General features: G+C 39.6%; 2 protein-coding genes across 2 annotated transcripts; one reads left to right on the top strand and one right to left on the bottom strand.

Annotated features, from left to right (window-relative positions):
- Positions 1-1,573: 1,573 nt before the first annotated feature.
- LOC137101502 (muscarinic acetylcholine receptor M5-like) lies at positions 1,574-9,240 on the top strand. The gene is made up of 2 exons (XM_067479971.1): positions 1,574-2,244; positions 7,022-9,240. Exon 2 carries the CDS (start codon positions 7,084-7,086, stop codon positions 8,620-8,622), a length of 1,539 nt encoding a protein of 512 aa, XP_067336072.1. The 5' UTR covers positions 1,574-2,244; positions 7,022-7,083; the 3' UTR covers positions 8,623-9,240.
- A 152-nt stretch (positions 9,241-9,392) lies between these two features.
- zgc:194887 (uncharacterized protein LOC571819 homolog) lies at positions 9,393-12,824 on the bottom strand. The gene is made up of 3 exons (XM_067479983.1): positions 12,636-12,824; positions 12,349-12,509; positions 9,393-10,653 (listed from the first exon to the last, which is right to left on the bottom strand). The coding sequence occupies exons 2-3, from the start codon at positions 12,491-12,493 to the stop codon at positions 9,959-9,961; spliced, it is 840 nt and encodes a 279-aa protein (XP_067336084.1). The 5' UTR covers positions 12,494-12,509; positions 12,636-12,824; the 3' UTR covers positions 9,393-9,958.
- Positions 12,825-12,916: the final 92 nt, after the last annotated feature.

A 12,916-nucleotide genomic window follows, 5' to 3' on the forward strand; every position in this document is an offset into this window, starting at 1 on the left:
GCCGAATGATAGCATCTGCTGAAGCCTTGTGAATATTGTTTTCCTGAGAGGATAAAACAGGGATGATGAAAATGAAAACGATATCTGGTGGAACAAAAAACACTTAGTATGGTGTATTGGAAAACCATCATTTTGTTTTTTGGCTTTGGTGGTAAAGGTCATGTGCTTCATTTCAGTTACTAATGTATTATCTAGTTTCAAGTGCACACTGAAATTAGAAAGTTAATAATGCATTAGCTTGTCATCATTTCTCATAGACTTTTGTGATTTAATCAATAAGGCATATTTCACAAAAAAAACTATCAATATTAATGAGTTTATAAGGCGCCATGATTGTGGCTGCAATTTTATCTATACATGCACATGTATAACATAAAAATAAAACGATGCTGTAAACTCTGTGTGGGTCAGTAATCTGATGGTAATGATGAGCCAGGTGTCTGTCCTTTGGCCAGCTGCCTGGAAATAGCATTAGATTAGACTGTGAGGAGGTGAAGGTGGAGGATGGGTCAGGGATGCTCAACGCTCTGTAGAACAGACGGCTGGACGTTTATGAAACACATCAGTCATGTCCTATAGCCTCTGATCTAGAGGAAAAATAAGTTCAGTGTGACAACAGCATTTGTGATTCAACAAATGTGATTCTGTGTGTGCCAACACATTTCAACATTTTTACAACACATTTTTATTTTCCTCCTATAATTTGACTTTTTCTTTATCTTACTTTTTTCTATGAAGCACTTCTTGTCATCTGAGCTATTAACAACCAACCAATACGCCAAATTTCTCAAACAATTTCAGGTGTGTTCAAACATATAAATGATCCAGTATCTCAGAAGAAATGAAAGAAAACAGACAAAATAAATGAATATAAAAAGACTTAGTCCAGGAGAAAGTATTCCCAACTTGTGAATCATTCCACAACCCTCACTTATCTTATAATTACTTGAGAAATGAAATACATATCCAAAACAACATCAGTGCATTCCTTTTGTGATTTGATGTGGCAGATCAACCCCCCTCATCTGGATTAAAACATATAAGGACTTTACGCCCATCTTGGACTCTCGCCTAATGCCAAGCAAATAAATCACAAATCATCACAATGACATGTGGCTCACACTACTCACAAACACACACACACACACACACACACACACACACACACACACACACACACACACACACGTGATCCCAATGAAAAACAGCTGTCAATTCAGTATTGTGCTTATCTGCCCAGCCATGTTAGTGCTGTCCCCTGTGAGAACAAAAGGCAGCAGTTGTGTTTCACGCTGTGCAGATAAGTTTGCAGATAGCCACACTGCGTTAACTTCAATGCTGAGACCCAAGAGTGGCGATAATCAGGGTCACTCGGTCTTCTTGCTGTTCTGTAAAAAGACATGCCATTGGACGTAAATTAAGGAGCTGTGTACGTGTACGTGTACACATACGTGTACACGTACACAGCCAGACAGCCAATGCCAGAGAGCATTTGGCTCGACTTGTCTGACAAAAAAAATTTTCTTTCTGCCACCCCCACACACTCCGTCTCACACTCTCCCGCCCCCACACCTTGCAAATCAAACCCCTTAAAGCCACTATGCCAGCTCCTTTTTTTCCCATTCCCCATCTTCCCTCGCTATCTCAAACTCTTTGGTCCTAGCTGCATGCGCACCGCCGGCTACATCCGTGTCTGTCAGGCAGAGAAGATGCAATGCCAGCAGCAGCAGCAGCAGCAGTGTAGCAGTGGCAGTGACTAAGCTCAGGCGTCAGGCAGCCTCGCAGTGACATTATGCTTCAACTTGACTGAGAGGAGAAACATTTCATCCTGCTCAGGTCACACTGGTAGGAAAAGTTGTCTCCTGTTGTCTTTCTTTGGCTCCTGAGCAGATTCTGCTAATTTATGAATGACTGGGGAAGGATGCTGTACACCTTTAGGATCCTTTTTTCATTTGTAAACACAGTGGCTGTTTTTACTCATCTTGTGCAAGAATGGCCAAATCCACTCTGCTGCTTCTTCGTCTTTCTCCTTCACACTTTTCCCTGGACTCTTCTGGCATGCGAGGTCAGCAGGATTTCTCATCTAACACAGTCTTCTCTTCAACTGTGTTGTGATCCTCCTTCTCAGCACCACACTTGACCTAAAGGCTTCCCAGGCAAAGGGATTAATTATGAACTCTGCTCTCACTAGGAAACACACTCTCCTCCTAAACAAAAGAGCGTGGAATCTGATCAAAGTCAACCGTAAGTACATTTGTATTTTTTTTCCCTTCCTTTCCTTTTTTCCTCACAATGTGTATGGTAATACGACTGAGTGAATGTGCATTCTTTGATTAAAGCGCAAAGGCTGATCCTGATTTTAAGGGGAAATGGCTTCATATTTGCACAGTTTCATGTCTGAGAGGTCTCCGTTTGCATTTGTAAAGTTGCATCTTCATCAACTGTAATGAAAGATGTGTGTGGATGTGTTCAGACTTATGGTATAAAACACATTTGACTATTTGGTCACATATCAAGTACATTTTGAAACCTAAAAATTATTGCTGAATAATTTAAAGAATTTTGTATTTAAACACCGTGCACAGTTCAGATTAACATCTGCCATGATAACCTCCATCCATCTTTCACACACTTCTATAAACGCGTACCTGTCAGTAGTACACTCTACTACTTATTTCTTCTCCCTGTCTCTCACTTGCTCCTTATAATGTATCTTCTTTTAAACATGTCTTTTAAATATCTACTGCTAGCATTAAAAATGTTAAAATACATTCATATCGTTCACATGTTATTCTGCTCCCAGCAGTGCGTTTTTGAGTCAGTGGATATGACAATACAAGAAGGACTAAGCAGGAAAGCATGGGTTTGTCGAGTGTGTCCTCTTCCCTTCAGATACCGTGAGGTGTTACAACAAAACAGTTGAAAAGTAGTTACCCCAGGGTAACTCAGTCTCTATTGTGTGTGATGAGCTAATTTTGCTCTAATTTATTTCATACAGCATATTGTACGCTATAAAAATGTAAAATGTAAAGATATTAACAAACTATGGTAGTGGCTTGAGAAGGGACACACAGCGACATACAGATATGTTTGATAGTTTATGTGTTTTTGCACAATTATGTGTCTGCTCCTTCTTTTGAACATACACTTTATACCCACCATAAACGGAAAATGTATATTTGAACAGCATGGATGCTATTAAAACCAATAACCTTTGTTTTTGCAGATAAATGTGATTTCCGCTTAAGGAAAACTGGGCGTGAGATGAGGAACAAACAACATGAAGACTCAGGGGCACAAACAGCGACAGGCACATACTCATATTTAGAAAACTCTTCACACACGAGCACAAATGAGTTTATACCCAGATCATTATCTAAATGATGTGCCGTTAATGAAATGTTGTGGTCTCTCATAAAATACAACTCCTTGAGGCAAAAAATGTTATTGTTTTGTTCTCCTCAGTAGCTGCACAAACTATGGTTATGCAAATCATAATGATGATCACATTCATAATTCCTCATTGGATCAAAGATAATATTCCAGTTTATGCTCTTTTTAAAAAAAGTCTTGAGTCTTCCCTAGACTTTCTCCTAAAGCATGTCTCTTCGACTGCTAATCGCAGTAGTTATCTGTCTTGGGCCACGAACACTGACACACTGATCAGGAGAAGCTTTTAACATAAAGATTTAAAATGCCCTTTCTGTCTGCTCTAGTGCCTAATTCTAGCATTTCTTAGTTCCCCTTCCAGACCACATTTAATCCATGGGTCATTGGGCTGACTACAGGGCATGATAACTATTGTGCCAAAGCGCTCTGGGCTGATTTGCACTTCATACCTTGCAGACACACATGATGTCCTTTGACCCGCCTCTCGTTTGCTCTCTCTTTCTTCTCCTAGTGTTGCTCTCTCTCATCTTCTTTCCTTTTCTTGCACAAATGTCACATAGACACATGCTATTCACTTTCTTGTTTATGCTGTGCTGAGCGGTTGTGCAGCAACTAAAGGAGAGTGTGGAAAAAGGTTAAGTATGACTGAAGTCCTTTAAGGGAGCCGGTGTATGGGCCTACAGCGAAGGAGCAGTGATGGCCAGGTGCCAGCAGGAGCTGCAGGAAGCCACTGTTTATCATGTCCCCCTCTGCATTATGTGTAAAGGCTCAGAATAGATTTGTGCTACCTGTCCACACACACACTGGGGGCTAAACCACTGTATTGACCATTACCTATGCATATTGAGCTAACACGAACAGAGCACAGACTGACAATCTTAGGATGTATTCGTAACTAGGAAGACTTCCTGTTCTTGGCAAAAGCAAGATCAGACATTCTTTACATCGCTATTTGGCGCTGAATAACTCCGAATGCCTCTTAGTGTATTTAATACTTTTTTCTATGTCAGAAATTGTGCAGCAGTACTTTGTTTGTGTACAGTAACTTTTTTCCTGACCAGACACCATCACAAAGCTCCTACCACAGGGCATCACATTTGATACTTTCTCTATAAAAAGTCCCAAAACAGGCCATATTTACTAACTATATTGATGTAGAGTCCATGTTTAGCCCACACTCTGAGCTCTGAATGTACCATTTGAATGCTTCATTTTTCGATTTAGAAGCTACAGTAGTAGCAGACTTAATTTGTTTTACCTTTTACAGATTGAGGGGTAGAACAAGTAGATTTTGTTTTTATTTGCACGTGTGTGTGTGTGTGTGTGTAGTTTAGATTTACGTTCATATTGGTTGGGATTAGACATTTACACAAGGATAGAAAATACAGATGTGCCGAAACCTAAACATATTTGTCAGCACTAAGATGAGAATATTAATTGTTATTGATGGGAAGAGTCAAAAAAGATGACAGAATAAAATGTGAACTTGATGATGGGACGGATTGACAAATAAGGAATCAGCAAAGTTATTACATGGATGTCTGTACCATAGTAGATGATTGATAGTCAACCAATACCAATGTTGGCTCACATGGTGAGTGTTGGTGAGTGATGTTATAAAGGTTTTCACTTACAGTAGCAAGAGTGTTGTCTGCACTTTGAATTCGTAAAGAGGAGACTACGCTTTGCAAATCAGCTTGCAATTTTAGGTCATTACAATAATATCTCCTCAGATGAACATCCTGTTTAGAACAAATGGCAAAGGCCAGGACGTGGGATTCTGAGAATTCTTTGAACAGATTCACAGCAACCCCAACGCTTAACAGTCTAATGGTGCAGGGGATTTGAGTGATGTAATGCCATTCCACAATAAGTAGAAAGATGAGGGACAATTAAAGTTCTGCAGTGGTATGCACTGGTATGTTCTTTATGTTGCCCTTGGGCTGGAACCCCTGATTACCTGGCACTGTCCAAAGAATCCCAAGGAGTTATGAAATTATTTCCCAAATGTGAGGTAATGATTTCAGTGAATCCCCAAAATGTTGTAGTGTTGGTCTGAATTGTGAAACACCCCTCTCTCATTCTGAGGAGTATTTCAGAAAGAGCATTACATGAATAAATGCATTACTTCAGATGAGCTAAATTTCAGGGGGATAAGTGTGGTCTTTGGGAAATAAAACGTTAAAATGTCTCTGTACTCTATTGTCAGCAAACCTGCAGGAAAAGCTGTATTGTAGATTGTAGATGAGAGCCAATGTTGTTTGATATCTCACATAAATGTTTTAGCCAATTGCTAATTGTATTTCTGAAGCTTACTGAAGTTTGCCTAATTGTTCTATTGTCATGCTCTACTCTCTGTACATCGGTGTGGTGAAGGTAAGTAAGTCACGTAGGATCTTTGAGATGCAGTGTACCTCCCAAAAAAGACCTAATACATCCACTGATTGCTTTTCTTACTTCTCTGGGGACATGTGCCAGGAAGATTGTATAAAGTTGTATCTGTGCCAGAGCCTTCACACTCATTTGGCAGCTCTAGCCTAACAGTATTTTACTGTTACTGGTCTTGCAGTTGTGATCTGCTCTCTAGTTTGACAACAGGAATACTATATGTTTTCATTAGGATGTAATTGATGAAAGAATCAGACCATATATTTTAAAACCTTGAGGTCATACACAGAGCTGAGACTGTGACGTGGCACTGAGATTCCCTAATGTTGAGCACAGCAAGTGGCAGAGCTGAAAATACTAATGCCGTGGTGCCCAGTTGGCAGTGCTATTTGCTGAGAGAGGAGTGTCCTCTTTGGAAAGCTGGAAAGAGAGTGAGAAGTTATTAACTAATGCTCAAATACATACAAATACATAGTATCCATAGGGGTACTATGGGTGTCTGTCTGGGGTGGGTCTTGTGTCAGTCAAAACCTCAAGTCAAAACCTTACTCAAGAACAAATTTGGACATGTCTCAATGTGTGTGGGATATATGTGCCGCAATAGTTGTCCTTAAGGCCAGAAAGTTACCAAAAACTTGTGTCTATGAATGATCTCATAGGCAGATATGTTGCAGAAAAGAAAGTATACCATAGAGCTGGGGCATTACTGAAAAGTTCCACTTTTTTAAATTATGTTGTGGCATCCCTCTTAGAAATGAAGCATACATTGCAGGAATAGTAATATGATGCATGGCTGACAAACTGGCTGGCAGACTGTGTAATAAGTGTAATTAGTGTAATAAAAGCTGGGTAAAGATTGCAAGTGTCATTTTATACACTTTCAACAAAGGTCATGGCTGCATGTGCAATACTGGCTCATATATAGAAGTATCAACCCATGTCGTGATTTCTTCTTATAGTACTTCAACACACAGCACTTTTGTCATTCAACTAATGGAAGTAGATACATTTTAGATAATTTTGTATTTGTACACTTACTTAACAATCAAAAAATGGTCTTGGCCTAATTTAGTTTCTACACTATTAATATACCAACTGAAGATGTTTGCAGGGATTGCCCAAAATACATCATATGGGTGTGCCCATGTGAGCTTGATGTCATTTTGTAAGGTGAAGTAATGCCATCTTGTGGTCATGAATGAAACGGAGTGAAAGGCTCTAACATTTTCTTTTTTTTTTCCAGGTGATCACTAAAAAAATCAAAGGATATTGTCATCGTTGTATGCCAATAACTTCAAGAAGATCATGGAAGGACAGAACATATTGAACTGCTCTGTGAATACCAGCACAAAGGAAGTCCAACCAGTCACAAGTAGTCTCTGGGAGGTGATCCCCATTGCGACTGTGTCAGCTATATTAAGCCTTATGACTATAGTTGGGAATGTTTTGGTAATGATCTCATTTAAAGTTAACAGCCAGCTAAAGACAGTGAATAATTACTTCCTGCTGAGTCTAGCAGCGGCAGACCTCATTATAGGAGTTTTCTCTATGAATCTTTATACCTCTTATATACTGATGGGCTACTGGGCCTTAGGAAACCTAGCATGTGACCTATGGTTGACATTAGATTATGTAGCCAGTAATGCTTCAGTCATGAATCTGTTGGTGATCAGTTTTGACAGATATTTCTCCATCACACGGCCGCTTAGCTACAGGGCCAAACGGACACCCAAGCGAGCTTTGATTATCATTGGGATGGCCTGGCTGGTGTCATTTATTCTATGGGCTCCACTGATTATCTGCTGGCCATACGTTGTTGGGAAAAGGACTGTCCCCGAGAGGAAATGTGAGATCCAGTTTTTTTCAGAGCCTGTGACAACCTATGTTACTGCGATAGCTGCCTTTTACCTTCCTGTGTCAGTCATGACATTTCTATACTGTCGGATCTACAAAGAAACAAAAAAGAGGACCAAAGTTCGGGCTGAGCTGCAGGGGATTAACTATCCAACAGATTCTGGGGTCACCCAACCACAGAAGACCATTATCAGATCCGGTTTTAGCTGTAAACTAAAATCAACTTCACATGACAGGAACCAAGCCTCCTGGCAGTCCTCTAGCAGGAGCAATGTTGCCAAATCCATGGCCACCACCAATGACGAATGGTCCAAAGCTGGTCAACTGACCACCTTCAACAGTGATGCCTCCTCAGAGGATGAGGACGGTCCTGTGTCTCCAGGAAGTTTCCAGCCCTCATTCAGAAACCAGGTCTGCGAGACCAGCAAGAGTGGAGTAGGCAGTGAGAGCGAGCAGCTCAGCAGCTATGATGAGGACAACTTCTTTCAGACACCACCAAAAAGTAGCTCTCAGAAAAGCAAATGTGTGTCCTACAAGTTCGAACCTGTGGCCAAAGACACTCATGTGGAGCAACAGAGCAAAAATGGAGACACTAAAATGGTGTTGTCCACATTCTCCTCAGCTGAGTCCATGAGCGTGCCATCCACCTCCTCAACATCTAAACCCATTGACATGATGCTGAAGAACCAGATCACTAAGAGGAAGAGAATGGTACTTATCAAGGAGAGGAAGGCAGCTCAGACTCTCAGTGCTATCTTGCTGGCCTTCATCCTAACATGGACACCTTATAACATCATGGTACTGATTTCCACCTTCTGCTCAGACTGCATACCCCAGTTCCTTTGGCATCTGGGCTACTGGCTGTGCTACATCAACAGCACTGTCAATCCCATGTGCTATGCCCTTTGTAACAAGACTTTTCAAAAGACCTTCCACATGCTCTTGATCTGTCAGTGGAAGAAGAAAAGGATTGAAGAGAAACTGTACTGATATGGACAGAACCCTGTGGTCAACTCCAAGCTGACATAAGCTAGTAGTTTTGTATGATGGTTTATGATGACGGTTTTATGTTATGGAAAATCATGGCTTTAGGAACTTCTACACACTAAGTGGCATTAAAAGAAAACATTCTATGTAACAGAGATGGTATTTGTAGTGTTGATCATTAATAAGTAGATCTGCAGGAGAGACAAAACTGGTCAAATTATCCAAATAAAAGTACACATCAGCGATGTTGTTTTTAGTTTCCAAATTATTAAAACACCAACATTTACCCCCAGAGGTATGCTCCTATGCACGAAATGCTATTGATTAGCATATACTGTACATTATTTAATATTGTATTAGTAAGATGCACAGGTAAATATCTGGACACTATAATACAAACTTTCCATTGTATAATTTATTTGTTGATCTACAAATTGAGACTGTATATTGGCTGATGCTTTGCACACAGAAAGGCAAAATGTCTTCAAATCTTTTTAACTCTTTAGGTATTGGGTTTATACTGAGTCTGCACATTTTTGAAATGCAATTTTATTTTGAAGGGCTAACATGTGCTGTCCTGATGTCAGAGTCTGCTTGTAACTTGGTGATAATCAAAGCCTTTTCACGTGTGCCACTGTCTGTTGTCCGATAATGTAGACTCAGTCTCATTGTTTTCAGATTAAATTCACATTTTTGATCCTGCAAAATCTCAAAAGAAGGGAAGTGTAGTAATTTTAGAAAAATGCAGATCACTATCAATCAAATACAAGCTGAAAAGTGTTATTCCTCTTTACTCAAACTACATGACAAACATGAAAATGTAAGTGTTTACATGAGAACTGTATAGAAGATTGAAGAGCACACATTGCTTATTATAATCTGCTTTAATACAATTCATCTTCAGCATTGTCACTGTGTTAAATCAATATCATTATATCTTTCCACCAAAAAAAGGTTTGTATTTGTGATATGCTTGTTTCTGTAAACACTGCCATAAGCTAAACAACACAAAACACTTTATTTCTAACTGTGATAAACCAGATGTCTGCAGTTACAACTTGGGGAATTGAAGTGATGCTTCTCTTCAAGTATATTGACATGTGTGTTTGTGAGTGAAACAAAGCTAGACCTAAAACTGTACTGCAATTTTATACTGTGTTTCAAGTTTGCAGTAGTTTTTTGTTGTTGTTGTTTTCAGTATTTTATGCTCATGTTAAGGCATTTCTGAATAAAATGTGGTGAATTCAGTGTTCAGCACAAAAACTATTGAAAGAAATTCACTAATCTCACCAACTATAGAAATAATCCAAAAAATCCAAATGTCAAATCTAGTGTGTCCTTATAGTTCATCTTTCTTGCAGTCTCCCCTATGAATCAGTTTGACTGTGTCTGAAGGTCTTACTAGCATCCATGCATACTTGCACAGTCGTTCCTTGTTGCAGTCCTTTTGCCAATAGATCACATTCCTGCGATTTAAATTGGCACCAGCACAGGCATCATACCACCATCCTCCTCCTGGCACCCCCTGAAACTCCAGTTTTGCACAATTCTGGAAATAGTTGTCATTGTCTCTATCTTTAGTGGTGAACTTTTGATTATCATGGAGGTAGTTCTCTGTGTCTAATGTCAAAGCATCCACAGCTGTCCCCTGGAACAATCCCAGTCTCAATCTGTATGCCGATGCTTCATCCTCTACTAGAAAGGGGTCATACTCTCCCATCTTAGTGATGGCATCCCGGTCCACTAGTTTGACTCCAAGTTTATAGTGCCCAGGTCCATGCGTTAGCTGATGAAGGTATTCATTCCCAAGCCAATGGTCCCCAGTGACAACCCCAAAGCCACGTTTATACTCATCCCAGGTACGATCGAAATCCACACTACTGTTGACAGTAATATGTTGCACCACAGTCCATCCTCCCTCCTGCATGGCACAGTGGACCACGATGGGGGAACCACCGGGTTGGATCAGGTACACCCCATCTCTAGCTTGGCCTGAAGAGGTCATCAGCATTTCATGGCAGTCTCTAGGAAGCACTGTTGGGCAAAATAAAGGATAATTTGGGTTATTTTTTAAATCATTGTGATCGTTCACAATCACCATACAGACACTAAAACAAACACTGAATCTTTTCTGCTCAAGTTTGGTTAGTTGTCAGCCACCAGCCAGGATTAGCTTGTTATTCTGTTCTGTAGATATTTGTTGATGTCCAAACATTATCAAACATATATTAGCCGGACAACCTTCACTAACTGAGTGACATATTTCTGCAATCTAAAAGTGCTGATCCCTATATTTGTAACAAACATTGCCCCACATGCACTGATCGAGACGAGTAGAGACAATGAGTAGAGACAATTCGGTGTTGGTTTTAGGGTCTATATGGACAATCATTTAGAAAATGACCAAAATGATGTCTTAACATATAATAACTGTATAATAATTAGTAAATTACTGATGACACACACTAATGAAACAGCTACACTGTAAACATTTTCATTGACCCTCTGGGAGTTACTAGGTGAAGGAAGGGTGTAGTAAGTCCTCCTTAGATTTCTGTCCATTTCTGTCCCTTCTGTCCACTCTCAAGTACAACATGCTGCAGCACAAGTACAAGTACAATCACACTTACTGTAAGCTATATCTTTTATATGCTATATATTTTTTATATTGCAATGTTCACATGACCAATAAGGATACCAATACGCCTGAAATTTGATATATTAGCTGAGACTTTACCCCTTTATGTTCTTCATGCGTAGCCCGCAAATGCTTATCTCAACGACTATTACACTAGGAAACATCTATCTCTGCCCAAAATGAACACAATCTGTCTACCTCCACCCTTAAAGCTTGCTAATACACTTATCTTGTTTGTTTAATCTTTATGAAAACTGTAAATTCTGAAAATTTAGGTTCACAGGAGGTTACATGTGTGATGGAAAATCAAGCATGTCTTTAGTGATTACACTTGAAGGGTCTGGTACCAGTAATTGTCATGCTGGACTGACTTTTACCCTATCATTTAAATCAATTTAATTTGTGGAATAAACAGCTAGAGTGATTCTTAACAACAGACAGATTTTTATTACACTCTGAGAAAGCCATGCTAACTGTTTCCTTCTCTTTCCAACCCCTATGCTTTACACATACTCCACAGACATACAGTAGTATTAATCTTCTTATTTGCAGCAGGAAAGTAAAAAAGTATGTTTCCTATGTTTTCAAGGTTTTCCCATAAAATCAAACTATAATATTTGTCAAATATTAGTGATTCTTATGTTACTATTAAAAGCTTTACTTTGGTAAACAGCAAAGCACATGCCAGGAATTTGTTATTGCATTGATGATAACAGCACATCAACAGTGTTTCTCAATGTCTGCCACGTAAACACAGTGAAACCTTGATCAATAGCCAAACTATTACAACTGGTGGTTTGACAAACCATCTTACTTAGGTACACAAGTCACATCACGGAACCATATCATTAATGAGTCACCAAGCACATTGGGTAGACAGTCATAGGCACAGGGCAACTCACACAGAAAGGTGATTACGTTAATTTAGCATTTAAAAGCAATCACAGTATGCACTGTAAGGTCATATTTCAGAGGATTCTCCACAAGTTAAACACAGTTTTTTCCCTAGTAAATCTTAAGTGTATCATTGAGACAGAAGGCAAGAAAAGAAAGTCAAGCTAAAAGTGGAAGTCTTTAGAGATATACAGTACCTCTCATTCCACGGTTAAGGACCAAGTTATGCTTGTCAGGGGGAAGGAGACTCAGGTTCTCAGCTTGGAGATGTCCCATGTTGACTCCTGCCACACTAAGTAACAGCAGAGCCACTGCTGGCAGCCAGCATCTCAAACACTTCATGCTTTACCTTTCTCTTCTGACAAAACAACAGGTAATGGTATAATAATTTAAGCTTCTTATTACATTTATTTAAAAAAAAAAAAAACACACACACACACACAACACTGTGTTAAAAGAAAAATCATTGAAAGTATGTGCTTACCTTCAGTGAAGATCCCTGTACAAAGACAAAAATGAATACCTGTAGCTGAACTTTTTGCTTAGTCCCAATTGTATTAGTCAACACTGACTGAATGAAAAGCACCAGAATGCAAACAAGGCTGTCAAGTGGGTTCAGAGTCAGAGTTCACTCCTTTCACAAAGCCTCCCCTGTCCAGCCACAGCTGGACTTCAGCCTCAGGTTCACATCACAATAGCAGAAGCCAACCCTCCACTTATCTGTGTGAAGTGAGATAAACCCACATTTAAATGCCATATGTATCA

The sequence above is a fragment of the Channa argus genome, chromosome 16 (assembly GCF_033026475.1).
Source record: "Channa argus isolate prfri chromosome 16, Channa argus male v1.0, whole genome shotgun sequence".
NCBI lineage: Eukaryota > Metazoa > Chordata > Actinopteri > Anabantiformes > Channidae > Channa > Channa argus.

Coding starts and splice junctions, on each gene's coding strand:
- LOC137101502 (XM_067479971.1), top strand. CDS start 7,084: ATGGAAGGACAGAACATATTGAACTGCTCTGTGAATACCAGCACAAAG.
- zgc:194887 (XM_067479983.1), bottom strand. CDS start 12,493: ATGAAGTGTTTGAGATGCTGGCTGCCAGCAGTGGCTCTGCTGTTACTT. Junction 10,654..12,348: donor CCTTAACCGTGGAATGAGAG/GTACTGTATATC, acceptor TTTGCCCAACAG/TGCTTCCTAGAGACTGCCAT.